A 27,674-nucleotide genomic window follows, 5' to 3' on the forward strand; every position below is an offset into this window, starting at 1 on the left:
GGTGGCCCGCAGGGTGCCTGTTCTCCCAGGGGATGAGAAGGGGGGTTTATCTGTGGCGCAGCTCAGGCCACGTGGGAGTGCAAGGGTAGAAGGGAAGGTGAGGGAGCCGGCCTCCTTTGTGGCCCAGCTGTAAATCTTTCAACCTCCCCTGTCCACCCGGCTCCTCGGGGTGGCCTGTGCACTCACCCAGCTCTGGCCAGCAGAGGACCGTGTGGACAGACGGAGGGGGCCCCCCACAGAGTCATGGCCAGCACCTCCCTCCCCCCTCCAATGCAGGCCCAAGAATGCACGAAAGTGCCTGGCACACAGTAGGTGCTCAGATGCACCCCCCCCCCCCCCCCCCCGCTTCACTCGCTTTGTCTTTGCTCTCTTTTCCTGTCCCCTCCCCGCCCAGGAGCGCAGCCCCCTTCGTCGCTGGTGGTCTTCACGAATGATGCCCGTTGGCATGTCCCCTGTGCCCGGAGCGCTCACCTGGGCCCTGATAGGTGAACGGGGTCTCCTCCCCCTTCCTCTGCCTCCCCTCCCATCTCCCTTTGCACCTCTTGGCCTCTGCCGAGCTGCGCTCAGTGCTGGAATGCTCTCTCCCCCAGGCCCACCCTCTCCTGGTCTGGACCGGGCCCGCATACCTGTCAAAGCTCAGCTTCCCTGGGGTGCCCCCGACCCAGACCAGGTCAGCCCCCTCCCCCGCATCTGCTCCAATGCCCTGAGTCACACATGTGGGTATTTGGTTGGCTTTGTGAGGATGGGGCGGGTCTGTTCGGCCCACCGGGCTGCAGCCCCCAGCCCAGCGTCATGCCTCGAATGGAATGGAATGGAATGGAATGGAATGGAATGGAATGGAATGGAATGGAAGAAAGAAAGAAAGAAAGAAAGAAAGAAAGAAAGAAAGAAAGAAAGAAAGAAAGAAAGGATGGATGCATCCGTGCATGCCTCCGTGGTCCCTCCCGGCACCCCTTCAGGGTGGGTGTGTTATCTCTACCTATAGGTGGGAACCCGAGGCTTGTCTCTGGCTTCTGTTCTCCCCTGTGAGGAAGGGTCCCGGGGCCAGGGCCCCGCACACCGAGGGAGGCCGGAGTAGAGGCCCCGGCGTCGGGAGAGAAATCGAGGCCACCCTCCAGACAGGCGTTCGGCGGGCCTGTCTTTCCTCTTCCTGCCCTGACACAGTCAGTGATTCATTCTTCATGTGATGTTTTTATGTTTCTCTAGTGGGGAAAAAAATGCCGCTGGGATTTCTAGGGGTTGTTTTAGCTCCATGGTGCCGCCAGATAATTCCAGGGAACAGATGGAGGCAGAGGATTGGCAACTTGCAGAGTGCCCCTCGATGGCCTCAGCTAAGCCCTCCCCTTAACCAGGGAGGAAACTGAGGCTGAGTGGGGGGTGGGGGGAGCCGCTTGCCCTGTGACCCGGGGTGGCACCGAGGGGAAAGAGCAGAACACCCGGGGCCTTCAGCAGGACTAGGACTTCCGGCTCAGCCTCCCTCAGCTGTGTGCCCTTGTCCGGGCCTCAGTTTCGTCACCTGTGACGTGGGGAGAGCAGCAGCGCCTGCCTCCAACAGTCGAGGGAGTACCGTGCAGGAAGTGTGCAGAAGGGGCCCAGGGCAGGGGCTCAAGGAAGGGGGCCACAGAAACAGGCCGAGTTGAGAACTTGAACCCAGAGCCCAGCTGGCTGGGGGGAGGGCGTTGCAGAGGGGAGAGAGCCCTACCAAGGAGAAACTGGAGGAATGTGTTCTTGAGGGGGGCATTGGAGGAGACAGCAGTGGTTTCTAATGGTAACCTGCACACTATTTTGGTTACAACACCCCAGCACCCCACCCTACAGTTTGCAGAGAGCTCTCCTCCCTGGGTGGAGAGGTGAGCAGGTGTTATCATGCCCCACCTGGGTTCCCTGGCCCCAGAGTTGGGGTTTGGGGTTTCTTGGCTAAGGTCACTGGCTTCCACCATGAGGCTAATGCCCAGGGTCACTGGCGATGACGGTAGAAATCAGGACCCGGTCTCCGTGGGAGGAGCAGGCATGTTGCTGCTCCCTGCCTGGATCTACGCTGTTTCTTCTGAAAGCCTGCTCTTGGCAGTAAGGTGAATCTGGCACCCAGACCAGTGAGTGTGGACACAGTTTCTACTCCTTGGGCAGCAACTATTTATTTAGCGCCTGCTGGGTGCTAAGTTTGGTAGGGGCCTGAGAGGCACAGAAGTGCCCCCTGCCCCAGAAGCTCGCACCGGGCAGGGAAGCGATGAGCCAGCCGTCAGAGCGAAGGCTGTTGGCGCTGACCAAAGGCACAAGCACAGCATGGAGGGAAGCACTTCAGAAATTCACGGGCAGGCGTGGCTTCAAACACACCGCCGTTTGCTAAGGGGCACACAGGAAGCTCGAAACCCCTGGCTTTGGGAACAGTGGGCGACACGAGACGGGAGCCCCTTTCGGAGTACTTGCTAGATGCTAGGTGCTCTGCTGTGCTTCTGGTCCTTTCTGTCCCCAGTCCCCCAGCAAGGTGGAGGCACGGTTCCCGTCTCACAGACGAGGAACCCGAGGCCAGTGACGTAACTTGTCTAGAACACCCGGCTAGCGAACGGCAGGGCTCGGATTCCAGGCCAGGTGACATCACCGCCCCCCGCCCCCGGCACCCACTGTGAGCCCATTTGCAGTCAGGCAGCCCCGAGTTCGGGTCACGGCCCTGCCACCTTCCAGGTCCAGGCAAACCATTTAGTCTAAGTTAGGGTTTTTTTTTTAATCTGAAAAATGGGGCCGACGATGCCTACACTCATTCACCACTCCTGCAGGTGTTTACCAAGTGCCTACTATGTGCCAGCCCCGATGCTGCTTATGGCGACAAGCAGCAATGGCACGGTCTCAGCAGGGCCGGCTTCGCGGGGCTGCGATTCACGCAGTCGTCCTGCCCTCGCTGTCCAGAGATACCGACTTAACTTGGTAGCAAAGGCCCGCGTTTTCCATTTTGCACCGGGCCCTGCGAATTATGTCAGCGGTCCTGGGTCCCAGCCCTTGTCCGGCTTGCGGCCCCGTGGAAGAGGCAGATGTGCTCAGAGGGCCACCGTGCCGGGCACGCCACGGAAGCCACCATCTGTGTTTGAAGGAAAGGTGGACGGGCTTCGAGCACGACGGCAGGGGTCAAGGGACCCGCTCTGATCTGGCTTCCTGCGGGCGTCTCGCCTCCTGGAGTGTTCATCCCCAGCCTTCACATCTTGGAGCGAGACGGTCACGGCCTTGAAGTGGGTGTCGTCCTGAAAACAAACATTCGCGAACTCGGGGTGAGGCCTGTGCCGCCAAGGGAGGGCCCTGGGAGCCTGGGGACCTGCTGGAGGTTAAGTCACCGCTGCCACTGTGTGGGCTTACACGCGTGTGCGCGTGTGCGCTGCCTGGCGTGTGGACACGCTCATCGGTGAGCGCAGACGGGGCACAGGAGCAGAGCGGGGGGTTTGAATCCGGGCCCTGCCCCCTCCCCCCTGCCTGCACCCTGGGAAGGGCGTCAGTACAGGCTCGGGTTGGGGCGTGGCTAGAAGCGAGTGAGCTCCTGGGTGACGCTCATCCCGGCCCTGGGGACAGCCCTCAACAGCTGCCAGCTGCTGCCTCCCCATCAGTGCCAGCGCCTGTCTCTTGGGCACCTGCCGCCCGCAGGACGGTCTGTGAGTCCCCAGAGGGCCCTGCCCTGGGGAGTGCTAATCCATAGTGCTCCTACCACCGCTAGAGGTAGGAAGAAGGTCCAAGCTTAGCCACTAACTCATGGTGGGATCAGTTGCTTCCTGGCTCTACCCCCCAGACCACAGTCCCGTGGCTGCCAGACTGTGTCCGACTTGCTTGTGTCTGCCCTGCACTGGGTTTGGCCCCCAGTGGAGCCCATTAGGCATTCGCTGAACGGGCCTCCAGAAGAGGGGCCTCTCCCCGGACCGTGGGGTGGGGGTGGGGGTGGGGGTGGGGGGGCGTAGCCGAGGCGGCTGCCCAGACCGGGTGGCATTTGAGCTGTGCCTCGCGGGCTGGCCTGATGGGGACAGGGGAGCTGGGGAAAGGGGTGCCCAGGGAAGGGCCAGGCGGAGCAAAAGCCTAATCCTGTGCCCTGATCTCCGCCACCGGGCGCCCAGGAGGCCGGGGCGGGACCTGTCCTCGCCCTGCCGTGGGCCTGGCCTTGGAGGTGCTCCTTCCACCTCGCCCGCCCCTCGTGCACCCCTGCGGGGGAGGGGCACGGTGGGACACGTATGCGTTGGTGACAGGCATGTCACTGGTCACGTGTTCTTTGTTCCCAGTGCCGGGAGATTCCGGGCTCGGGTGGCCAGGTCCCAGGGGCGAGGCCTGCGTTCCCATGGTCCCCTCTCCCGGTTTGCAGTCAAGGCAGGGCACCAAGCACACAGGCAGCACGGTCCTGTCCACGCTGGTGACGGGGGACCCCCCGTGACAATCCTGAGGCAGGGGCAAGGCCGGAGTTTCAGGAACCCACCCAGGGGAGTGAGAGAGTCCGGGGGAGAAAACCTTCCTGGGAGACGGACGCCCCAGCCGAGCCTTGAAAGCTGGGCCGAAGTTGTCTGGCTGTAGGAGAGGGGAAGGGTGTCCCAGGCATGGGGGGAACGGCATGTGCAAAGGCCCAGCGGAGAGGGCTGACACTCGACGAGCAGAGAGAGTAAGGAGGTGGGAGCAAGGCCCAGACCGTGCAGGGCCTCAGGAGTGAACGTAGACTTGAGCCCCAGGGCTGGCAGGACTCCCCAGGAAGTGCGCTGCTGGTCCGATGGGTCCAATGGGCCCACCAGGACCTGGATGGCTGTGCGAGGCTGGGACGGAGGCAGCCTGCCGTTCACCGGCTCTGTGTCGGGCACTCTGATGAATCGAATCACCTCACTCCATTGTCACAAGGGTCCTGTGGATTAGATACTATTTTTATCCCTATTCTAGGTCCCAAGAGACCGGGGAGCCTTGTCCCAGGTCACTTGGGGTGTGGTTACAAAGGCGGAGCCAGGACTTGGCCCCAGACGGCGTGGTCCAAGCTCCGGCACCCAACTTCCAGGCCACGCTGCCCTTGACCCCGTCCGGGCGGGAGGAGGCGCTTGGCCACGTCCAGTGGGGGAGGGTGGGGTGGCCTGAAAAGAGGCCGGTGGACGCCCAGAGAGGATGTGGCATCTCCGGGCGCCCGGCCTGGGGTGGCTTTGGCAACCCCGTCAGCACAGCCCCCAGGCCCTGCCCCTCGTCCCTCCCTCGCCCAGCCTGGCTGATGAGAAAACAGATCGCTTGTTGTTCCCGGGGGGACTTCATTCACCCTCCTCAGCTCTGTTTCTCGCCACATGCCCTCCTTCCTCTCCTCTCCAGCCTCGCCAAATTCGGTGTTTAAAAATAATCCTCGAATCTGGGAACAGCAGTCCCCGGCTGACCCGAGGGGTGGACCGCAGAGAGGCATGCCCGACTCGTGATTCTGGATGCGGTCAGAGCTCAGGGGAGTCCTGCTCATCCAGAACGTTCTCCCAGTTATTTGAGTTTTATGGCTGGCCAACGAGCCATTTACCAATTTCCAAGGAGATAGAACCCAGGACAATAAATCTGATCTGTCTGTGGGAAATGGGCTCTCTCGGGGGTGCCGGGGAGGACCTAGAAACTCCTGCAGGTCTGAGATGGAGAGCAAGATATAGGCCGGGTTGGCCTCCTGTCTGAGCCGCTGAGTGGCTTACGTGACCCTGAGCCTCAGTTTCCTTCTTTCCGAGCCGCGTTTGGTGATCTGCCTCTCCCGCCTGGGACAGAATTAGCTGAGATTACGCAGTGAAAAGTCAGTGCCCGCTACTCAGGGAATGGGGGGGTGGGGTGGCGGTGCTCAGCCAGAGAAAGCCGGACCCAGGGCCGCCCGGTGGGAGGAAGGGTGCCTGCTCTTCCCCACAGGGTCACCTGTGGGGGTCTCAGGGGGCAGTACCTGATGGCACGACACACCCTTTTCACCTGAACTCAGAGTCCCTGAACCCACGTCCCCCGCTGCAGACCCCGCGAAGGCTTGGGCTTTGTAAACGTGGGTCCTGTGGATCGCGTCACCCCTGCGAACAGACCAAGGAGCACAGCTGGCCACCGAGGCCATGGACCTTCCAAAGCCACTTTCTGACCCAGCCGGGGACGGCTTCTGAGTTTTGCTGTCTCGTTAGAAATGGAATTTTTATGTAACTTCCCGCGTGACGGCGATGGGTGTTTCTTCCAACACAGACTCAGCCTTCGGTTCTGGCACCTGAGCTGCCCCCAGCACCCGGGGAGGTAGGGCAGTGCCCCCTCCGTGGGCCCCCGCGCCCCCACCCACAAGGCTGTGGCTTCCGCTGCCCCCTCCCATCCCCCTGCCTTGACTCATACCCAGGCAGCCCCGGGGTGGGGTTGGGGAGCACAGCCGGGCCGTGGAGTCTGAGCAGACCGGTTTTGGACGGGGGACAAATGTGACCGCAGTGCGTCCTGGGCCCACACGCCCGCAGTATGCTGGCCCCGAGGCCACTCTTGCTTCAGTACCCCTCTCCCCGCCCGTCCCAGGCAGGCCTGACGGCCCGAGGCCGGTGTTGGCCAGACTCTGGAGCCCAGGCTCCGTGGCCGTGGCCCCCAGCTGGCAGGGCCCCGGCCCAGGACCCTCATGGCCTGATGGAAGAGAGCATGGGGACCGGTCACAGAAGGTAGAGCTCCTGGGCGTCCGTGCCTGGCCCACGCCCTCTTCCCTGTCCCTAGGACCCGGCTCGAACCCTGTTCCAGAGTGGGGGTTAGTGAGCGGGTATCGAGAGAACAGGTGGATGAAGAAACGCGTTAACGCTTTAATGAGAGAAATGATGGCACACGAGCAGTCCCTCTGGAGGGACAAACTTCTCCCAGCTGATGGGGTCAAGGCAGGCCTCCTGGAGCCACTTCTAGGGTGGCACAGGATTTGGGCTCCCAGGAGTGAGAGGAGGACACAGCCCCCCCCCCCCCAGGATATGGAGGGCTGTGTAGGGGCAGGCTTGGCAGGGGGTGTGCAAGGCAGAGGTGGGAAACCCCACCCCTCCCCAACCCCGGGATTCATTCAACAAACCCACCGGCCCTTGGACTGGAGTCCTGGCTCCCAAACTGGGGCCGCCCCATCCTACAAGGGCCAGGGCCCGGGAGTCTGGAGACCCGTGTCAGCCCTCCGTGGGCCTCGGCTTGCTCACCTCCAGAATGGAGCCCTGGAGGGGCTGTGTCAGGGGACCTGTCACTCCCCACCCCCGCGGTGCCTTTTCCCGGATAGATCCTTGGGTTTCCTAAGTGCAGATCCTTGCTAAGCACTTTGAAATGCTTTAATCTCCTTCATCCTCCCAGGAGGGCCCTGAGGGAGGCGGGGAGGAGGCCCAGGCTCAGAGCAATTAAGCAGCTTACAGCCCGTGGGGCTCCGGTGGGCGGTGGGCGGTGGGCGCAGAGACGCCCGCAGCAGAGGTGGGGGGGCCCTTCCCCAGGGGCTGACGCCACGTCAGCCTGAGTCACCACCCCATGAAGGTGTTTCAGCTCTGTCTTGCACTCACGCCACCCCCCACTGGCTCACGTTCTAGAAGAACAACACCTGGCAGCCTCGGTCCACCCCGCTGCCCGCGCTCCGGGTGAGAGGGAGGCCCGAGTGGCCGGCCGGGCCCAGCCGTCTGCTCCGTGCGTTTGGCCTGGAGTCCGGTCCTGTCTCCTTCCTGCCAGGTGTCCAGCCTCTGGGTTTCCCAGGGCGGCTTCCCGCTCTGCCTGCCACCAGTCAGTGGGACTCAGGGCCTCCACGGACCCCAGCTGGTGCCCCTGTGCCCTCCCTGATGGGGTGGTGAGCTCCAGAGGGCAAGGACAAACCAGCTGTGGTGGCCCCGGGCGCGGACCCACAGCAGGTGCCCCAGGACAGTCTGGGGTGGGGAGGGGTGCGGGTCGGAGGGCCATTCCTGTAGACTGCACCCTGCCCTTCCCGGTCCCCTCTTCCAGAACTGTGTTTTCTGGCAGCGAATCTCTACAGCGTGTGCCCTGCTCGCAGACCTTCCCCCGGGAGGTGGAGGGCTTCACCAAATGCGGAGACAGGATCGCACGGACAGCAGAACCAGGATGGAGGGCGCGAGGGCCCCCAAAAACCTGGGGGTACAGCCTGGCCGGGAGGGCGCGCGGGGTCTCCGCGGGGCGGGGAGGGGGCTGGCCAGGCCTTGTCCATCCTCACTTTGGGTACGGCTCCCAGGTGAGCGCCCCTCACACCTCAGTGCGGATCCCAGCCCCTCCCGGGGCGATTCCCACGGGAGGGTCCGTGGCAGGGTCCTGGGGCCACCGGAACAAGCCCCACACACCGAGCACTCGCACGACGGAAGCGTGTGCCCTCACAACCTGGAGGCCAGACATCAAGGGGTGGGCAGAGCTGGATCCTTCCGGGCGGCCCCAGGGAGCGTCCGCGAGGCTCTCCCCAAGCTTCTGGAGGTTTGCCGGCCATCTCTGGGGTTCATTGGCTTGTGGATGCAGCACCCCGGCCTCTGCCTGCGACTTCGCATGGCCTCCCTTCTGGGCATGTCTCTGTCCAAGTTTCCCCTTCTTAGAAGGTCACCAGTCATGCTGGATGGGGGTCCAGGGTGGCCTCACCTTAGCTACGTCTGCAAGAATTCTATTCTAAATGAGCGTCCGTTCTGAGGTGCGGGGCTCTTAGGACTGCAGCCTAAGGGTCTTGGGTGGACACGGATGCCACAACGGGGTGCCACGAGGGAAGAGTGCGGTGTGCAGAACCAGAACGTGGCGCCTATGAGGTGCTCAGCAGATTGATCCCCATCCCGAGTCCCTACACCTCCCCGCAGCCACACGCGGCTTACAGCCCCCTGGGACTCAGGTTCAGCCGCGCCGTTGACCCAGAGTTTCTCCTTTCCTGCAGCCTCCACTCCCACACGCCTGCAGGGAGGGGGTGGTGTTGGCAAGGTTCAACACCCTGATGTGACGTGGCCACCGAGGGCCAAGGCCCTGCCTCAGGTGGCCTCCTGCTACCCGCACCCCCCCCCCCCACAGTCCCCCGTTGGCCTCCGGGCTGCTCGCACCCCAGGGCCTTTGCACTTGCTTCTCCCTAGTCTGCAGCACGGTTCCTCCAAACGGCCACAGCCACGCTGCTCGATCCTGCCTCTCTCGGGTCTGCTGGCCGTCGCCTCCACCCGAGGCCCTCCCCGACCACCCTGCCTGCACCCCCCGCACCACTCTGCATCCCTCCTCCGACCCCTGGCTTTATTCCCCCTCATAGCTTCATTTCTTGCGGTAAAATACTCATAACATAAACGTCACGTTTTAATGATTTTTAATGCACCGTTCAGTGGCATTGAGCCCTTTTCGCAGTCACCCCCCCCCCCAGTCTCCAAGACCCTTTCCAGCCTCCCAGACTGAAACCCTGCCCCCACTGCACACGAACTCCCCGCTCCCCCAACCCCCAGCCCCTGGCGCCCACCGTCCTGCTCGCTGTCTCTGTGACGAGCCCGGGGACCTCATGTGAGTGGAATCCCACGGGGTTTGTCCTTTGGTGTCACGTTCATTTCACCGAGCGCGCCGTCCCCCGGGGTTGATCCGGGCTGTGGCACCGGGTCAGCATCCCCGTCCTGTGGGAGGCCGGATCCTCTTCCGCCGCGTGAATAGGCCGCCTTCTGTTTCCCCACCTATCCACCCGCGGACACCAGGGCTGTTCCGCCCGTTACCGTCGTGCCCCGTGGCCGCCGTGAACGTGAGTGTGCCAGTGTCTGTGTGCGTCCCGGCCATCAGCTCCTCAGGGCGCGTCCCCAGGAGCCTCGCAGCGTTTTAAATATTCATCTGCTTGTCTGCGCTCCGTCGCTGGAAGGCACGCTGGGCGCGGCCAGAGTCCCCGCGGTTCCACTTGGCGTCTGTTTCCTCCACTGCTGTGCCCCCCGATGCCCACAAGGTGCCGGGCTCCGGGCCGACTGGCGGAGGGGCTGATGGGAGGCACTGCCAGCGGCCCAGCGGGGAGACCCGGGTCCCGCGGGCCCCCGGAGGTGCCCCGGCCCTTGCCGACCGCCCCCCGCCCGCGCTACAGGGCCATTCTCGCCCCCCTGCGCTCCGGGCGCCGGCCCACCGGCCGCAGTCCCTTCCGCACCTGAGCCATCCGTCCGCCTTGGATCAAGTCTCATTTAGCCGTGCAAAGAAGCAGAGGTGACGGTGGCCTGGGGGGGGGGGGGGGGGTCATTCATTCCAGAAAGGAACTTGGCTGGCATGGTCTCCATCAGCCCCAGCCCGGCCCCGGCTCCCAGCGCACACGCGTCCCCGCCCGTGTCCCCCCCGCCGGCCAGTGCCTGCACCCGCAGGCGAGGCGGCCCACACCCGGCCTCTCCCGGATCTCGTTACCCAGGCGGCTCTCGACGGACCGATGCAAGCCGAATGATGACCAGTTGTGGCCAGCAGTCCTTGAACGTGCTCGCTGTCCTCTCGTTGCTGATTTCTGCAGGTAGGACCTCCGTGGGTGGCCGGCGGGGAGGGGGGCGGGGGCGCAGGCGGTCCCTTCCCGGGGTCCGCGCTGGCCGGGGCCGGGGTCCGGGTGCCGGCGGGGAGGCGCCCCTCGGCCCCCAGCGTCCCCCCCTGGTGAGGGCAGCTAGGGTTCGGTGCCCGGCAGCGGGGGAGCCTCCTGTGTGCTGCGCCCCACGTGCCTGCCACGGGAGCCGGGCTGAGGGCCCTCCTGGGCGTGGTGGGGTTAACGGCGGCTGCCGGCCCCGGGAGTGGTCTCCCCGTGACTTCCTACCTACCCCCCGAAAGCCAGGTCTGAAACGTCGCGGTCATCCCGTTGCACGGATGCGGAAACTGAGGCTGAGCGCCGGACTGGCTAACGGGAGGTGACGGCTAGTGCAGGGGCCGGGGTCCTGACCTGCCTCCCAGGCGTCCCCCGACGCGGCAGATGGGCTCTCGCACCCCTGTTGGCAAAGATGGGCGTAAAGCAAGCCCTCCAGCTGCCCCAAACCAGAGCTGGCCCGCTGGCGGGCTAAGCCCCGATCGGAGCAAGGCGCCAGCTCGGTCCTCCCCCTCTGTCTCCGTCCGTCCGTCTGTCTCTCTCTCTCTCTCTCTCTGTCTCCCCCTCTGTCTCTCTGTGTCTCCCTCCATCTCTGGTTCTGTCTCCGTCTGTCTCTCTGTCTCTCTCGTTCGTCCGTTCGTGCCCAGGGGCTCCGCACGCCTGGTGCTCTGGCAGAAGTGTTCACACCAGCTTCCTGCCCTTGACCCTTCGTTGAGGGCCTGGTTCAGAAGGAGGCCGCGAAGGGCCCTGGGGGATGAGGGCTCCCAGGACAGCAGAGCCAAAGCCAGGCCAAGGCCCTGGGGACCAAGCTCGTCCCTGACTCCTTTTCGGTGCATTAGCTCATCGGGTCCTCCCTGCCACCCGGGAGACAGGAGGAAGTCCCCCCCCCATTTTACAGATGAGGAAACTGAGGCTCAAAGAAGGACAGTGAGCTGCCCGAGGCGACACAGTCACACTGCTGTTAGATGATGGCCGTGTTGGCCCAGACTGGTCCCCAAGATGGGGACGAGCTGTGGTCCTCGCTCTCTCCTTGGTGTCCCCTCCCCACCTGGGCTGGTTCTCCTGGTGCCTCAGGACCCACCGGCCTCCTAACAGAGTGTCCCTCTGTCCTCGGGCCCCAGGCACAGCCTGGGACCGCGCTGAACCCAGAAGCCGGGAGGCACAGCCCCGTATTATCCACTCACACCTCTCTGCTCGAAGCATAGCCGATGCTCTGCTGTTTACAGAACCCTCCTCAGGGGCGCCCGGGTGCCTCCATCAGCTCAGGTCATGATCTCACGGTCCGTGAGTTCGGACCCCACTTTGGGCTCTGCCCTGACTGTGTGGAGCCTGCTTGGGATTCTCCCTCTCCCTCTCTCTCTCTGTCCCCCGCCTCCCCCCGCCCACTCGCACTTTCTCTTTCAAAATAAAGACATAAACTTTCAAAACAAAAACGAAAAACCCTCCTCAGAGCCCCCAGCCATCCGGGACCTCGGTGGTCTCCCCTCTATGTCTGGGACCCCGGTGGTCTCCCCTCTATGTCCGGGACCCCGGTGGTCTCCCCTCTATGAGGGGAAGGAGGCACGGAGAGGCCGTGATGGCGTGGTAACCCTGTGTGCTCCAAGATTCAGACCCAGCTGTCCCGGCCCCTAGCCCTGGGCTCCGTCGGCTCTCGCACTCTCTCCCTTGGGAAGCAGGGGTGGCCTCCCCGTCTTTGCCAAACGGCAAAACAGGTGACTGACCATCTGTGGCGGCCGGTGGCCAGGGGGACCCTGGGGGATGCCCCGCGCCCTGCCTTACTCAGCCTCCCTCCCCACCCCATCTCTGCACAGCGGGCTCCCCTGAAACCCAGCTCAAAGACCCCCCCCCCCCCACCTCCCGCCCCGCCCCGCCCCGCTCCGTCCCTTCCCTCCCTGAGCTTCCTCGCCTGTCTGGACGGGGACACTTCGCGCCTCTCGCCCTCACATCCAGCCGTTAGGGCGTCCTTCCTCTGGGCCAGTGGGTCCCGGACCCGCGCCCATCAGCCCCCCTGCAGGGCCTGGCCTCACCCCAGCGCTTCTCATTCAGAAGGTCCGCTGAGGGGCCTGAGGAGCTGCATTTGTGACACATCCCCAGGGGATGTAGACGCAGCAGGTCAGGGCCCAACACTTGGAGATCACCGCTCTGAGCCTCAGTCTTCTACTCTGTACAATGGGAGTCCAGGAGCTTAAACGAAACGGTGTCTGCCCCACCAAGGACGGGGCAGCCTTAGTGACCCCTGTCTCCCCGCAGGAGGGGCTTCCGTTTCCCAAGGTCGAGGCCGAGCAGGGGGCCTGGGGGGGCTCCCCTGACTCCTGAGACGGGGGCCCACCTCCCCACCGTGACCATGCCAGCCCCACGAAAGAGGGTGCTGTAGTCCGGGCACAGGATCTCACGAGGCCACCCGAGCCGGCCCCGGCACCCCAGCTCACAGAGGCCCGTCCGCCCACTGGCCCCCCAGCCCAGCTGGGACTCCCCTCCGGCAGCCCCGGGCGCGCCCAGGGAGCTGTGTGGGCCGCAGTCTGATTACCTCTAAGCAGACACAGAGCTTTGAAATGGCTGAGGAGCTTTTGCAAAACCAGAGGCTTTGTGGTTGGAGAAAAGTCCTCAGCCAAAGAAGCCCCTTTCCAGCGATACAAATTAGATACAGCGATCCCTTTTATGAAGATACTAATTAAGCCGGAGACAGCAGGCTCCAAGGTTTTTTTCCATTGTTATATCTGCTTAGGCTTTCGGTCCTATTTATCACCGTCGGCACGACTGGTAAATACCGGCCGGGGCCTGCGGCAGCCTCTGTGGCTGAATAGGGGCCCCTCTCCTTGAGCTGGGGGACGGGGGGGTCCAGAAGCTGGGACGGCCCTGTGACCGTGAGAGGGGGGCGGCCAAGCCAGGCTCTTGGGGACCTCCGGGTCTCGGGCACTGGTTCATTAACAACCGTGGTACAGAGGAGGCGTCGCTTCCTCCGAGAGGGCAGCCCGGTTCCTGCACCCAGGCTTCCTGGGCTTATCGACAGGCCCGCCACCAGCCCACGGGGTCGGAGAGGTTCTTAAAGCCAGCGACGGGGGAGTGGAGAGGGCTGGACTTCAGACCCAGGCAGGCCTGAGCTGGATTCCCTCTACCACCCCTTACCAGCTCAGGCAGACCACTGGAGGCCGCTGAGCCTCAGTTTTTCCATCTGTAAAGTGGGAAGGCCAGGCGGGCTCAACGAGATACAGCGCGTGACGTGCAGAGCAGGCGCTCGGCGAATGTCGTGTCCTTGCCGTGTGCAGCGCCCCGGAGGCTTAAGATGTAGCCCTGCCCGCAAGGGGCCCCCAGTCTGGGGGACACAGTGTAAGCAGGGCTGACAGCAAGGGGGGCCCGGGCCGAGACAGCAGCCCAGAGCCAGCTTCCTGGCAGAAGTGAGGCTCACGCTGGACCCCAGAGCCCTTCTGGGGAGGGAAGAGGCTGGCGACACCGCGAACCAGGCTGAGCTGGCGGACTGCCAGGGCAGCCGGGCTCGGGGAAGCACCCCACTGAGCCGGTGACTCTGTTTTCCAGTCTTGTCCGCGCACTTCCGAGTCTGTGAGCCATACACGGACCACAAAGGCCGCTATCACTTCGGCTTCCACTGCCCCCGGCTCTCGGACAACAAGACCTTCATTCTCTGCTGTCACCATAACAACACGGTTTTCAAATACTGCTGCAACGAGACAGAGTTTCAGGCGGTGATGCAGGCGAACCTCACGGCGGGGTCCGAGGGCTACACACACAAGTGAGTACCGTGCTGGGGCCGCGGCCCCGCTCCAACACTCCGTCCCCTGGGGCGGCTGGCAGCTCACCGGGCAGGATGGGTGGGCCTGGGAGGAGTCCGGGAAAGCCTTCAGGTGACGGGTGTTCTGGCCTGACTTTAGCCTTCCCTTCTGGGAAATGGGCACATCAGACCAACGGCTCCCTCCCTGCCCACCTCCCCCAGCTCCCAGGGCTGCTGCAGAAGTTAGACGATGTCAAGGATGTGGAAGGCTTTGAGGCGTGGAAGGTGCTTGGGCCTGGAATCCGCGTTCGTTCGTTCGTTCCTTCCTTATTTATTTATTTGCACGACAAATATCGATTGACAGTTCTGACCCAGAGATTCATCCCACGCAGCCCCTTTCCTCAAGGCGATTTAAACACAAGAGACCGAGGCCCAGACGGAAGGGACCAAGAGCGTAAATAAAGAAAGAGAGAGATGCCCGGCAGAAAGGCAGTGGGAGTGTGCGAGGTAAAGGCGTGCGGGATCGAAACAACATGCATTTCTCTTACCGCGAGCGGAAGAAGCGAAGCATCTTTCCACGTGTTTGAAAGCCGTTTGTGCTTTTACTGCGAGCCAGCTGTTTATGTCCTCTGCCCCGTCCCCATTGACTTTTCTGGCTGTTCTTTCTTAGTGATTTACGGGTACTCTTTATATATGAAGGGAACGTGATGTGTTGCAAATATTTTCTCAGTGTGCCTTTGAATGTGTGATGCTTTAACCTCATGCTTAATCTCTAGCTGTTATAGAATCGCATCGGATCCCTTTCTTTTCTTTTGTGTCTTCTTCTGGGTGTTGTCTCAGGCCGAGAAAGTCTTTCCTGATTTGGAGCTCATAAAAATCCCCTCATGTTTTCCTGTACTTTTTTTTATGTTTTAATTTTTTTTTTTGACTTTCAAATCTTTGATCTGTTAGGAATTTATTTGGATGTAAGTTTTGAGGTAGGAATCCAACTTTTATTTTTTCTTTCCAGATAGGCAGCCAGCTGTCCCCACACCATTCACTGAATTGCCCATCTTCCCCCCACTGATGTAAACGCCAAAGTTCCATACTAAAATATATACATTTGAGTATCTAGACGGTGACACATTCTCATGGCTTTCACTGGTCTATCCATACACTGGCATCTCACTTTGTTAACCACTGTGGCTTTTGATATGTTTCAATGCCTTCTTAGACTATTCCCCCAGCTCTTTTTTTCACATGAACTTTGGAAGTATGTTGTGTCGTCTTGCTCCCCGCTTCAAGAATCCAGGTAGCATTTTTTCCTGAGATCGTGTTGAATGCATGGGTTAATCCAAAGAGAATGGACTTTCCATGACATTGAATCCAAGAACAGAGTACAGACAGTCCCTGACTTAAGCTGATTCAACTTAGGATTTTTCAGCTTCACTAGGGTGAGCAAGCTGTGTGCGTTCGGTAGGACGCGTACTTTGAATTCGGATCCCGTCCTGGGCCAGCAACATATCGTACAAGCCTCGTTGGTAAGCCTGGATAGTGGCAGCCTTACCACTTCCGGTCGGCCAGGCAACCATGGGGCTCGACCTCCAACACACTTAACCAGCAATCTGGCCTATGTCAATCACCGTTCTGCTTTTTTCACTTTCAGAACAGCATTTGCTAAACTACGTGACGTGGTCCACACTTGATTATCACCCAAGGCTTTGCGGCAGATGATTGCCCAGCTGCAGGCTAACGGGAGTGTTCTGAGCCGTTTGAGGGCAGCTGGGCGAAGCTGCGATGTGCAGTGTGTCCTTACGATATTTTCGGCTTACAGCCGGCTTCTTGGGACATAACCGCGTCATCAGTTGAGGAAGCTCTGTATGTCTTCCCAGTTCAAATTTTCTTCCGTAGCGTTTTGGAATTATCTTCATGGATATCGTATTGCATATCTTTTGCATTCATTCCTCCTTACTTCTTTTTATGCTGGATCTTTTCTTTCATTGCATCTTCCAACTGACTCTCGTTTCGATGACAAAACCTAATGGCTTCTATGTAAGAATTGTAAGGGCGCCCGGGTGGCTCAGTCGGTTGAGCGTCCAGCTCTTGATTTTGGCTCAGGTCATGATCTCACCGTCATGAGATCGAGCCCCACGTTGAGCTCCTCCCTGGGTGTGGAGCCTGCTTCAGATTCTCTCTCTCCCTCTGCCCCTCCCCCACCCATGCTCACCCTCTCTCAAAATAAATAAATAAAAATATACGAATTTTATGCTCAGCTACCTGACTGAAATTCTCTTTATAACACCTTTTCAGTTGATTCTCTTACATTTCCAATTATGCTATTTGCAAACAGTGACAATTTTATCTGCTTTCCAGTTTTTGTGCCTCCATTCTTTTTCTTGTCCAATCACATTGGCTAGCACCTCTAAACCCATCTTTAGAGTGATCAGGCATTCTTCTCTTGTCCCTGATATTAATTGGGAAGCTTCTGATATTTTCCCAAGGAGCCTGAGGCTGGCTGTATTTTTTCATGGTAAGGAAAAGTCCACTTGGAAGGAAGGAGGGTTTGTTGAGTGACTGTGGAACCACAGCAGAGGGGTGGGGGGGGTCTGAGCCCCAATCTCTCTGTCCAGCGCTGGGACTTGAATGCTTTGCCACTGTGCCGTGATCACTCCAGGGAAATCTCTTCCCTTTGGTCAGGCGGGAGATGCAGACTTCTTGACTATCATCCAAATCTCCCTCCTCCCGCCAAGGCCGACTCCCCAGCCCTTCCTTCCTCAAATGCATGGGTGCTTCCCCTGAATATCTTGCCATCTGCTCAGGCCTTAGAATAATTCTGTGTGTGAAGTCGTTTAGCAAGTCCTGTCCATCACAAGGGCTGGAATCGAGCCTGGGATCTGACCCAAGTCTTTTATAAGACCAAAGACTGACTCCCCGAGGGAGGAGGGCGGTACCAGCACTGGGGTTAGGACCCCCGAGGGCTGTCGTTATCGGCCGAAAGCCAGACGGGAGACAGAGGCTTGGCAAGGCGAGCAGGCTTCTCCGAGGCTCTGGCGACTGGTGTCTGGAATCCTCATTTTGAAGCCCACAGGTTTCTATAATCTGCACCCTTCCACAGGATCTCACGCAGAATACCCCATCATTTCAGCACCGTGGGGCCTGCTTGCGGTGATAAAGAGTTGGGCCCTGAAATAAAGCCGTTCCCCTGGGCAGGGCTGGAACTATTGAAGAAGCCTAGCTTAGTTCTTACCCTTTAACCCCAGAAAGCATTTATGGAGCGTGCGGCACGGGGCACGGCATGTCGCCGAAGGCACCCCACGGCCCATCCTTAGCCCACGTCGCACGCGGGGAAGGTGGGCACGGAGAGGCCGTGTAACTTGCCTGCTCCGGGCAGCCGGTCAGCGATGGAATCAAGAGCCAAGGGGAGCCGTGGGGAGAGGCGGGGGGCGGGCGCGGTGGGGCACAGGTGGAGGGTAAGGGTGGAGGGGCTGTGGGCTTTCTCCTGAGGGCCGTGAGGTGCCCCGAGGGCTCTAGCTGGGTCTGTTCTCATGGATGGTGCTTGGGACAAAGACAGGACACCACAGAAGCCAGAATGGTGGCCTGGGCAAGACCAGGGCCCTGCTGAGGAGAGAGACCAGCATCATCTAGAGATCATTAATCCAGAGCTCAGCTCAGAGGCCCCCAGGCAGTCGCCCAAGCTCAGGGACTGGGGCTCAGGGGGCTAGACCGGGGCCTTGCATCCAGGGGGAGCCTGCGGCAGAGAGGGGACAGCCCGGAGGGACGTGAAGGAGAGCCAGGTGGTAGCCACCTCGGGGACCGTCCTGCCCTCTGGGGCCCTGACCCCTTTGGGCAAGACGCCTGTGTTATTTTGTTAACAGTGGCTGCCTTCACAGCTACTCTGAGAGGAAGAAAGAAGGGGCTGGGCCCAGGCTGGTGAGGTCACCGGGTCCGGCCACCGTCGAGGCCTGAGGGACGCCCGGGGCCCTTGTTAGGGTCACCGGTCCCTGGAAAGCCAGGACTTGTCTGATGCTGGGGAATGCACCAGATCTCAGCCAAGAGGCTGGATGTGCCAACCTCCCGGACCTGTGAGCACCCACCGCGGCCCGTCCAGGGGGACCAGGGCAGCCGTGACCCCCAGTGGGGCTTTCTGAAGATGCACGGGGTCCATTAGCAGCCATGCCTGCCTGGCACCCGCCCACCCCACCCACCCCGCTGATGAATCAGCGAGGAGGCAGGGCCGGTGACAGGGAAAAGGAGAGCACTTCTGATGACTTATTTATTTGTGTTTTTCTGGAGGAACAGAATGGTTTGTTTTGGTTCTGGCTGCCTGGCAGAAAGGCAGGCAGAGCGAGGGAAGCAGCCTCGCCAAGCCCACGGCCACGGCAAGGTGCCACTTCCTGCCACGTGGGCAGGGGCCCTTGGCGTTCAGGAGATGCATGCCGCATGCCTTCCTGGGGCCGGTGGCTCAGGCTCGGGGCCCTGGGCCTGCCTTGGGGGCGTCCGCCCGGGGCCCGGGGTGGGGCGGGGCGCTCAGGATCGGTTCGGTGGTCAGCTCTGTCTGGGGACAGAGGCGGCCTGGGGCGGAGTCTTGTGCAGTGAGCGGGTGTTCCTTCACCAGGCAGGTGGGCTGCAAGAGAGGGAGCCTGGGAGAGGGACCCTCGGAAGGCACAGGGGTCCTCTAAGGCCTCCAAGGATGGAGTGGATGAATTCTGGCTCCCCACTTGGCCGCACGTGAAACCTCTCTCCCCCAGAAGCTTTCCTTTCCCCGGTGCCTGAGGACCTGGGCTCCCCGGGGCCCTGGGCCCCGTCCCGCAGGCCTTGTGTCACCGTCCAGACGCTTCCAGCTACGGAACGCAGCCCCCGAGGGCTGTCAGAAGCTTCTAGATGTTCTTGTCGGCTGTTTGACCCCCTCAAGCCCTGTTCGGCATGGAGCCTACAGACGCACTGGCAGCCTTGTAACGACCGGAGAGGTTCTAGAATCACGATGTTCCTTCGTCAGAATACACTCTGCTGAGCCAGGGGGAGGGGAACGCTTTTGAGCACTTACTGTGACGTGAGGGGCCTCACCGTAGCTCCTTTGATCCACGTGGGGGTGTTTTCTGTGAAGAGGGCCCCACCGGCCCCCTGACGCCAGGGCTGAGGCCCAGAGAGGGCGAAAACTCGCCCGGAGTCACCCGGCGCACCAGGGACGGAGCAGGGCTGGGGACAGGTACGCCTGTCCTCCAGGCTCAGTTATGCTGAGGGAGCGGGCACCCCGTAAGTCCCCGCGGCTCAGGAATCAGAGGCCTATCCGGGACTCCTCTTGCCTGTCCTCGTGTGGCCAAGCCCGTTTCCAGCGGGGCGGGAGGGACAGTGAGCATTTTGATAGTAGTGGACTCGGCTTCGTTGGCCCGACAGGCTCCATCCCGCTGTGTGACCCCGGGCACGTCGCTTGGCCTCTCTGGGCCTAGGTCCATTGAGCGTTCCTGTGTGCCTTCATCATAGGAGCCAGCGGCCGCTGGGTCCTTTCCCCTCTAGGCCCCGTGTGATCGCACGAAGCCTCATAAACAACACCGCCACTCGAGCAGGGGTACCGTTGTCTCCACTTGACAGATGAGGAGAGTAAGGCCGTGGCCTGAGATCACGGAGGGAGAAACGCGCACAGCTGGGCTTTGAATCCACGCGGGCCTGACCTCTCGGGCCCAGAATGCAGTCACCGGGGTTACCAGCTCGTCACACGGACCCACAGGCCGCCTCGTGAGTGGGTTCGGGGCTCAGGTAGCTTAGGTGAGGTCGGCTGGGGGCCCTGCGGCCCGTGTACCTTTCTGACCCGCTGGCCTCGGCGGGTCCTCAGTGGGGACCACCTCTGGGGCGCTGGCGGGAGCTGCCTTCCCGCCACAGCTGGCCTCCTGCCTACGTACCTGCTCCTGTAACCAGTAGGTCCTCAGTGAGACCCCTCCAGGCTCTTGCTTGTTGTTTGGGAAACACCAAAAAAATTGGAGGCTGTAAATATCCCCAGATACACTGAAAACCTGCTCTCTGGGGCTCCGGCTGGCTTCGCATCTTGCCCCACAAAACAGCCTCTGCTTTATGTCCTGCCCTTTGCAAAGCACATGCATACACACAACAAAGACCCCTGCATCTGGGTGGAATTAATGTCCAAATCGCTTTTTTTTTAAATTACGTTCAACAACAACAACAACCCGGAATGCTTCCAGCCGGCCAGCCATAAAGAAGGCAGGCAAAGAAAGGCAGGAGAGCCGCCTGGGGATGCTGTCCGTGGCCTGGGCTTTCCAGCCACCCACCGCATCTGGCGAGGGCTCCCTGGCAGGGAAGTCCGTGAAGGTTGCGTCTCCTGTCGGTGCGCCCGTCCTTTCCCTGAGCAGGGGATGAGGGGTGGGGGGGGGGGAAATCAGACCACCACTCCCCATCCTCCCAAATGCCGGTTGGGACAGAGCAACACGGTGGGATGCAGGATGCTCCGGGGCGGGGGGCAGGGTGAGCCCAGCCACTGTGGGAAATCCCCCCCCTGGACATCCAGACGTGACCTTGGGGTTTTCCCAAGATTCAGCACACCCCGAGGTTAGACGGACCCGGGTCTGAATCCCAACGCAGCCCCTTGCCAGCCGGCCGGTGACTTTGCCTCTCTGGACCTCGTGTCCTCACCTGGACCTCCTAACTCACCGGATTGTTGCGGGGAGTGAGAAGCACGGGGCACCGGCGTGCTGTGATCGCCTGTATCGCTATGAACTCTTAGTGAATGTGCAGAGAGAAGGTGAGGTCTCGTGAGGGAGCTAGTTATATATCGAGGTCTCCGTTGTCACCAGCTCACCGAAGCGTTCGACGTGCGTTCGAGCTCTGAGCTCGAGGGGCCAACGATCCCACAAAACAGCCAAGACGACACGGTGTGTTCTGGGAAACCCAGTGACTTTGGGAGCCCCAGGGAGGCGTTGGATCTGACAGGGGACACCCAGGAAGGCTTCCTGGAGGAGGAGGTGGCTGAGCTGAGACATGGGCGCACGGGAAGTAGGGAGCGGGTTCCAGGCAGAGGAGCGGCATAGACCAACCAAGGCCTCGAGGCGACCTTTCTGCCCTGGGAACCTGGGGGCACCTGTCCAGGACGGTATGGCGCCACGGTTGAGAATGTGTGCTCTGGGGCCAGACTTCCGAGTTCAAATCCCGGCTCTGCACTCACTGGCTGTGAGATCTTAGATGAGTCTCTTCACCCTTCCGAGCCTCAGTTTCCCATCTGTAACACGGGGATGGTGGTGATAGCAACGATGCTTCCTTCCGTGTTGGCTGGGAGCGCCGAACGGGCCGCCGTGCAGAAGCGCGAAGAGCGAGGTTCGCTGGCTGCCGCTTTCATTACTGTTCTTGTTTCGAGGCTGGCTCAGGCCCAGCTGCGGTCCAGCCACCACCCCCGGGCTGGCATCCTGGTCTCCCTCTCTGCAGGGGCAGCATCTGTAAGCAGCTGGCCCTGCCTCCCGCTTCCCGCTCCCCTCCCTCAGCCCCGAGGAGGCCGCTGCCATGGGAACCACCAAGGAAAAACCTGATGTTCAGAGCCATGCGGTGGGGGCTCCGGGGAGGCTGGAGAGAGGGTGCTGGGGAAAGCAGGAGGGCCGGAGACCGCAGTCAGGCCCTCCTCCTCTGTCCACGTGGACGTCCACCCCAGGACTCCTGCTTCGGCGAGCCAGGCGGGGACTGCCAGCCTCTGTTCCCTCCCAGAAATTCCACATCCAGATGTATCCAGGCAAAGCTGGCTTCTGCCTGAAGTGCGGCAGCGTGGGGCCTGGCTGTCAGTCATTCACACCTTAGCACGAACAAGCCTCCGAGACTGCTGCAGGCCTCGTGGAGGTGGTGGCTGGAGGTGGGGCCACACCAGGGAAGGAGGGTGGCTGAGATACGGACTTGCGTGTCCCCCCCTCTCCCCCCAAGCAGATACCAAGCCCTGAGCACTTACCGGGGCCTGCTCCGTGCTGAGTGCTTGGGTACCCAGAGACCTCCCACTTGAGGGACCTCCAAGCACGCAAGCCAAGTCTTCAGGGGGAAAAACTGGCTAAGCAAGGGGGAGGGAAGGCGTTCCGGGCAAAGAGCATGTGTGAGCAAAAGTGAACAGCCCTGGCCCGGGGCCCAGGAGTCGGAGGGCAATCGCCCCCGTCGCGCTGCTGAGGCCACGACTGGGCGGGGTGAATTGAGACGGTCTCTGCCAGGGCCCAGGGACACACAGGGGTTCTCCCAGGCCGCACAGCAAAGCTGGGCCAGGGAGGAACCTGAAGACGGAACCAGGTGCCCTGGCTCCAGGCCTGTGCTCTCCAGCCCCGGGCAGGGTCCAGAGGGACCTGCCGTGGGGACCCAGGACACCCAGGGGCCCTGTCTGGGTCTGGAGCTGGGGGAGGGGGCAGTGAGGCGGGACACTGGCTCTGCTTCTCTTCAGTGCCCCACCTCTCTGCCACCCGCCAGCGCTCACCCACCTGAACAGATGCCCGCAGCAGGGACCAGATGGAGGCGGTCTCTGAGTGATTAATAAATCAGTCTCTTTAAACAGCCACAGCCCCTGGCGAGCACTGTTTGGAGCACAGCAGCCCCAGCCCAGGAAACAGCCCTCCCTGGGCTCCCAGGGGACACTCAGGATAGACCCAGACGACCCGGTCCCGGGGGGTGGGGGCCGGGTTTGACGGGCACTCAGGACTGTGGGTCAGAGGAGGGGTCTGTAGGAGGGGCAGCATGTCTGGAAGGCTTTCTGGGGGAAGCAGTGTCCAAGAGGCCAAGGGGGAGTCGGGCAGGGTGGCGGGGAGCCAAGCTTCACAAAGGAGCTGTGAGCCCCGGCAGCCTAAAACTGCGGCTGACAGCCCTCAGTGGGGAAGTCCTGGGTGAATGAGCAAGAGAGACCTTGGCCGGGGACCCTGAGAGCCCCAGCCACGCACCCTGTGGCGGTGCTGGGGGGAGGGGGAGAGGGCAGGGGCGGCAGGGGCTGTGAGTGCTGCGTGGGGCGCAGGGAGGGAGGCTGAGCCCACGTCTGCTTTCTGGACTCCTGAGGAAGGGCAAGAGGGAGAGTCCGAAGGGGGAGGGGCTGCCCGGGGGAGGGGTGCCCCCGCCGTAATCCCCACAGCCCATGGGGGGGGACGCCGAGGGCCAGGGGTATATGGCTCAGGAAGTTAGGACCTGCGTTTGCCCTGGGTCCAGGAAGGTAGGGAGGAGCTGCTGGGGGACGAGGGAGGGAGGAGGCAGGAATCCATGCAGGAGAACATCCCGGGAGGTGGGGACAGCACACACAAAGGCCCGGGGGCGGGCAAGCAGGGGGCACCCCCAGGGGACAGCCGGCAGGCCCAAGAGCAGCGCCCATGAGGATGAAGGTCTTTCCCAACTCCCTGGGATCCCCACCCCCCCACCCCCCCCCCCCCGGGGTCCTGGGAGCGATGCTCCCTGGGGGGGGTGGGGGAGGGACAGGGCGCAGAGGAATGTTTTCCAAGGATCTAGGAGGACAGGAAGTGGAGGGTGGGTGTGGGGAGGGGAGCCAGGACACCGTGCCCCCAGGGAGGGGCTTGGGACCCCGAAGGAGCCCCGCGGATTAACTCTGTCGATGGGGGCCGTTGCTGTCTTTGCTCTCAGTGTCTGTCTCTGTTTCCCCCCAGCAACTACACCGCCTTGCTGGGAGTGTGGATCTATGGCCTTTTCGTGTTCATGCTGCTGGTCCTGGATCTCTTGTATTACTCGGCAATGAACTACGACATTTGCAAGGTTTACCTGGCGCGGTGGGGCATCCACGGACACTGGATGAAACAGGACCCCCGGCGGTGGGGCAATCCTGCCCGGCCCCCGCGGCCAGGGCAGCCGGCCCCGCAGCCCCAGCCTCCCCCGGGGCTGCTGCCGCAAGCCCCGCAGGCCGCGCCCACGCTGCAGGGAGACGCTCACCACCCACCACTGATGACCTTCCAGAGCTCGTCTGCCTGGTGAGTGGTTGCGATCAAGGCCCTGGCCGCCACGGATCACTGGCCCTTGACAAGCTCGGAAAAGAGCGGGTCCTTACTGCTTGCCGTGTTGGGTTCACCGACCGCCTGATCGTTTGCTTGTCTTACTTGCCGAGAAGGATTCGAAGGTGCCCGTGAGAGCACGTGCCTGGGCAAGAAGGTCAAAAACGAGAGGTGGACGCGGAGCTTGGGAGCCGAGCTCGCAAGCTGATGGCACTCAGAGCCTGGCGCGGGAGTGGTCGCCACTGAGCGTTTAATGGAGTCGTGAGTCTCCCGGCTGCCACGGCAAGAGGGGAAATTGGATGGCTTGCCGAGTTTGCGCGGTCTAGGCAAAGGAAGCCAGTGGCTTTTTGGAGGTTGGGGGATAGGCTTTTTCGGCATGGAGTTAGAAAGTAAGCCTGTTACTGGGTTGGTTCCTTAGGTTCACGTGCACTGAGCCCCACAGGGACGGCTGAGGTTATGCAGGCAGGCTGCTCGGGGGTGGCCCAGGGGAAAGGAAGGGAGGCGGGAAGGGAAGCGGGATATCAGGGGCTTGGCCTAGTAGCCTGGCTGCCCCAGGAGAGCCGGGTACTCCGCCCAAGGGGTATGTTCAAACCTGACTTTCTCTACTCTCTACTGTGTGAGTCCCAGGCCAGCGGGAGGTAGGGAATGACCGACCGTCCTTGGGCAGGGCGGACTGGGAAGGAGTGAGGAGGGCTGTACGTATTTTTTTTTTAACTCTATTTATTTATTTTGAGAGAGACGGAGACAGTGCAAGGAGGGGAGGGGAGGGGAGGGGCGGGGGGGTGCGGAGAGAATCGCAAGCAGGCTCCACGCCACCAGCCCAGAGCCCGCCGCAGGGCTTAACCCCACGAAACCGCGAGATCGTGATCCGAGCCAAAACCAAGAGTCGGACGCTTTAACCGAGGGAGCCACCCAGGTGCCCCGCGGGCTGTACATTTTGGAGCAGGAGCCCAGCGTGAGGGAGGCCCGCGGAAGAGACGGGAGCCACGCAGAGGGCAGACACCCCAGTCAGGAGGTTTGATGTGGGGATGGGCTGCAGCCGTGGTCACGTGGGACGTGGGGCACATCCTCCCACTGAGCCCAGCCTACGAGGTCCCTCCCACAGTCTCTGAGCTTTGCAGGAAACCCGACCCGGCTTTGAGCCCCAGCAACGCGTTCAGGCAAGTCACCTTCCCGATCATCGTCCCAAAGCCCCCTGCCAGCTCCCTCCGAGGGTTAAATTAAATGTCTGGCACACACTAGGTGCCCAGTTAACAACTGGTCCTTCCTTGCCGGAGATGCGACCCAGCTAGTGAATGATCGTTAAATAGCTAGCAGGTACTGACCTTTTCAATAATGAATGACTTAAATAATTCATAAAGAGGCACTTAAATCAGCTTATTGATTGAATAATTGCCCCATCTGTCGTGCAGGAGACAAAAACACGGCCCCGTGCACCTCAGCTTGGCAGATACCGGCCGAGCCGGCCCTCTGGGCCCTTCCCCCGTGCCGGGCCGCTGGTGATATCGAGGTGATGGGTGGAGAACCCCGAGGAACGGGGCGGAAAGGCGGGGGCCCACACAGAGCTACAGACCTGGCCCCGATGGTGGGGTTTTCTGAAATATGGGTCTCTGGCGGCAGCCGTACCTGGGGCGTCTGTCGAAATAAATCCCTGGGAGCCTACTAATCAGAAAACTCTGGAGGGGGCGGGGTACCTGAGGGACCACAGTTTGGGAACCACTGGACAATGTCATTCGTACGAGCGGCCAAGTTTTCGTGAGAAAGCTCACGGGGACCGTGCGTAAAGTCCAGACACGAGACTGAGCTCGCGGTCCCCGAGCTGTGCTGAGTGGGAGACGTTTCACCCAGGAGCTCAGAGGCTTTTCGTGTCCCCCCCCCCCCCGCCCCCCGCTTCCCATACTGTGGCCTCCGAGGGGTGCTCCCGTAACCGCATGCGCGTTCACAAAACAGACCATCAGAAGCCGGCGAGCGTGTGATGGGGGATGGAAGGCTCACACCGGGTGGCCTCGCGGCTCCTGTCGTGCCCCCGACACCCGGTGTGAGCTTGGGCGAGGGGCTCCCTGCTCGGGCTTCCACGTCACCCACCACGGGGAGAGGGGGTGGCCTTGGCGAGACCGTCAGCTGCCGGCCTGCTGGCGGATGCCCACGGTTCTGGCGTCATCCGCGGAGCGCCCGCTGTGTCCCATTCTTGCTCTGACCCCATGGGCGGAGAGGTGAAGGAGCCTCCCCAAAGCCACCGGCCGGTGACGGAGCGGGAATCAGGCCGCGGTCCTCTGTGCTGGCAGAAAGGACGCGGTGGGCGAAGCCACCTTCCTTCCCACCGTTCAGCGGAGCTGACGCTTCCCCCATCAGCCCCGGGCCCCATCCTGGGCGGAAGACGTCAGTGACACTGGAAGATGTGACCAGCGGGGGGCGGGGAGGGGCGCGGCCCGGGCAGAGAGCCGTGAGCGTGGCCACCAGGGCATCATCAGGCGACACGGGGCATGTGGCTGGGGAGGGAGTGGGGGGAGGGCCGTGCTCAGTGCTGCTCCCAGAACGAGAGGTGGAGTCCACTGCCACCTCCAGGTTGTCACCCTGGGTTCCCCAAGCAGCCAGCTCGTCCCCGTTGGGTACAGATCCCATCGGCTGTCCCCTGATGTCCCGGCACCGTTACCGTGTTTGGGGCTGGAGCTGACGGTCCCGGTTCAAGACCCACCTGCATCGCGCTGTGACCTGAGCAAGGCAAGGCACCGGCCCCGCCTCAGTTTCCCCCACGAACATACCGGGGGGCACGTCCGCCTTGGGAGTTAAGTGGGAGGATCCTTCGGAGGAGGGGCCTGGCCTACTGCCTGGCCCCGGGGGCTTGTGGATTCTCGGGGTCACAGGTGGGTGACTCAACGTGGTCGGGGTCGGGGCCCCGCCCTGCAGGGCGGACGGGGACGTGGAAGCCACCAGCCACGTGCCGCTGATGTCGTTGCCCATTTGCCCTGTGGGGTGAGGATCGTGTGCCCCATTCTCCCGTGTGGAAACTGGGGCGCTCGGGGCGGGGTGGGGGTGACCTCTGTTTGCGGGGAGCCGGCTTTCCCTGTTGCTCAGACCAGGAGGTTTGGCGGTCGAGCTCCACGAGCTCAGTCCCCCCAGGCGTCCCGCTGCCCAGGCTCACGTCCTCCTCAGAGTGGTGACAGGCGCCCTCCACACCTGCCTGTTCTGTCGGTCGCCCTGCCCCCCTTGTGCTCCAGAAGCTCCCCAGACAGCAGGACCCTTCCCCTGCCTCCCTCTCCTCCTCTCTTCCTTCTCTCTTTCCTCCCCACCCCCATCTCCCTCCCCCTTCTTCTGTCTCCCTCCCCACCCCCGTCTCCCTCCCCCTCCTCTGTCTCCCTCCCCCTCCTCTGTCTCCCTCCCCCTCCTGTCTCCTTCCCCCTCGTCTGACTCCCTCCCCCTCCTCTGTCTCCCTCCCGCTTCTCTGTCTCCCTCCCCCTCCTCTGACCCCCTCCCCCTCCTCTGACCCCCTCCCCCTCCTCTGACTCCCTCCCCCTCCTCTGACTCCCTCCCCCTCCTCTGTCTCCCTCCCCCTCCTCTGACCCCCTCCCCCTCC

The 27,674-nt window shown here is 62.0% G+C and overlaps 1 protein-coding gene across 3 annotated transcripts in view; it reads left to right on the forward strand.

Annotated features, from left to right (window-relative positions):
• Window positions 1-27,674, forward strand: part of SHISAL1 (shisa like 1) — a 135,112-nt gene that overhangs the window by 74,639 nt on the left and 32,799 nt on the right. For all 3 annotated transcript variants that reach the window (XM_058741062.1, XM_058741063.1, XM_058741061.1), the window contains exons 2-4: window positions 10,295-10,390; window positions 13,982-14,195; window positions 23,762-24,079. In XM_058741062.1, coding sequence (XP_058597045.1) covers window positions 10,324-10,390; window positions 13,982-14,195; window positions 23,762-24,079 — 599 coding nt within the window. In that variant the 5' untranslated portion in view covers window positions 10,295-10,323. The remainder of the gene's footprint in view (window positions 1-10,294; window positions 10,391-13,981; window positions 14,196-23,761; window positions 24,080-27,674) is intronic.

Source organism: Neofelis nebulosa, chromosome 8 (assembly GCF_028018385.1).
Source record: "Neofelis nebulosa isolate mNeoNeb1 chromosome 8, mNeoNeb1.pri, whole genome shotgun sequence".
NCBI lineage: Eukaryota > Metazoa > Chordata > Mammalia > Carnivora > Felidae > Neofelis > Neofelis nebulosa.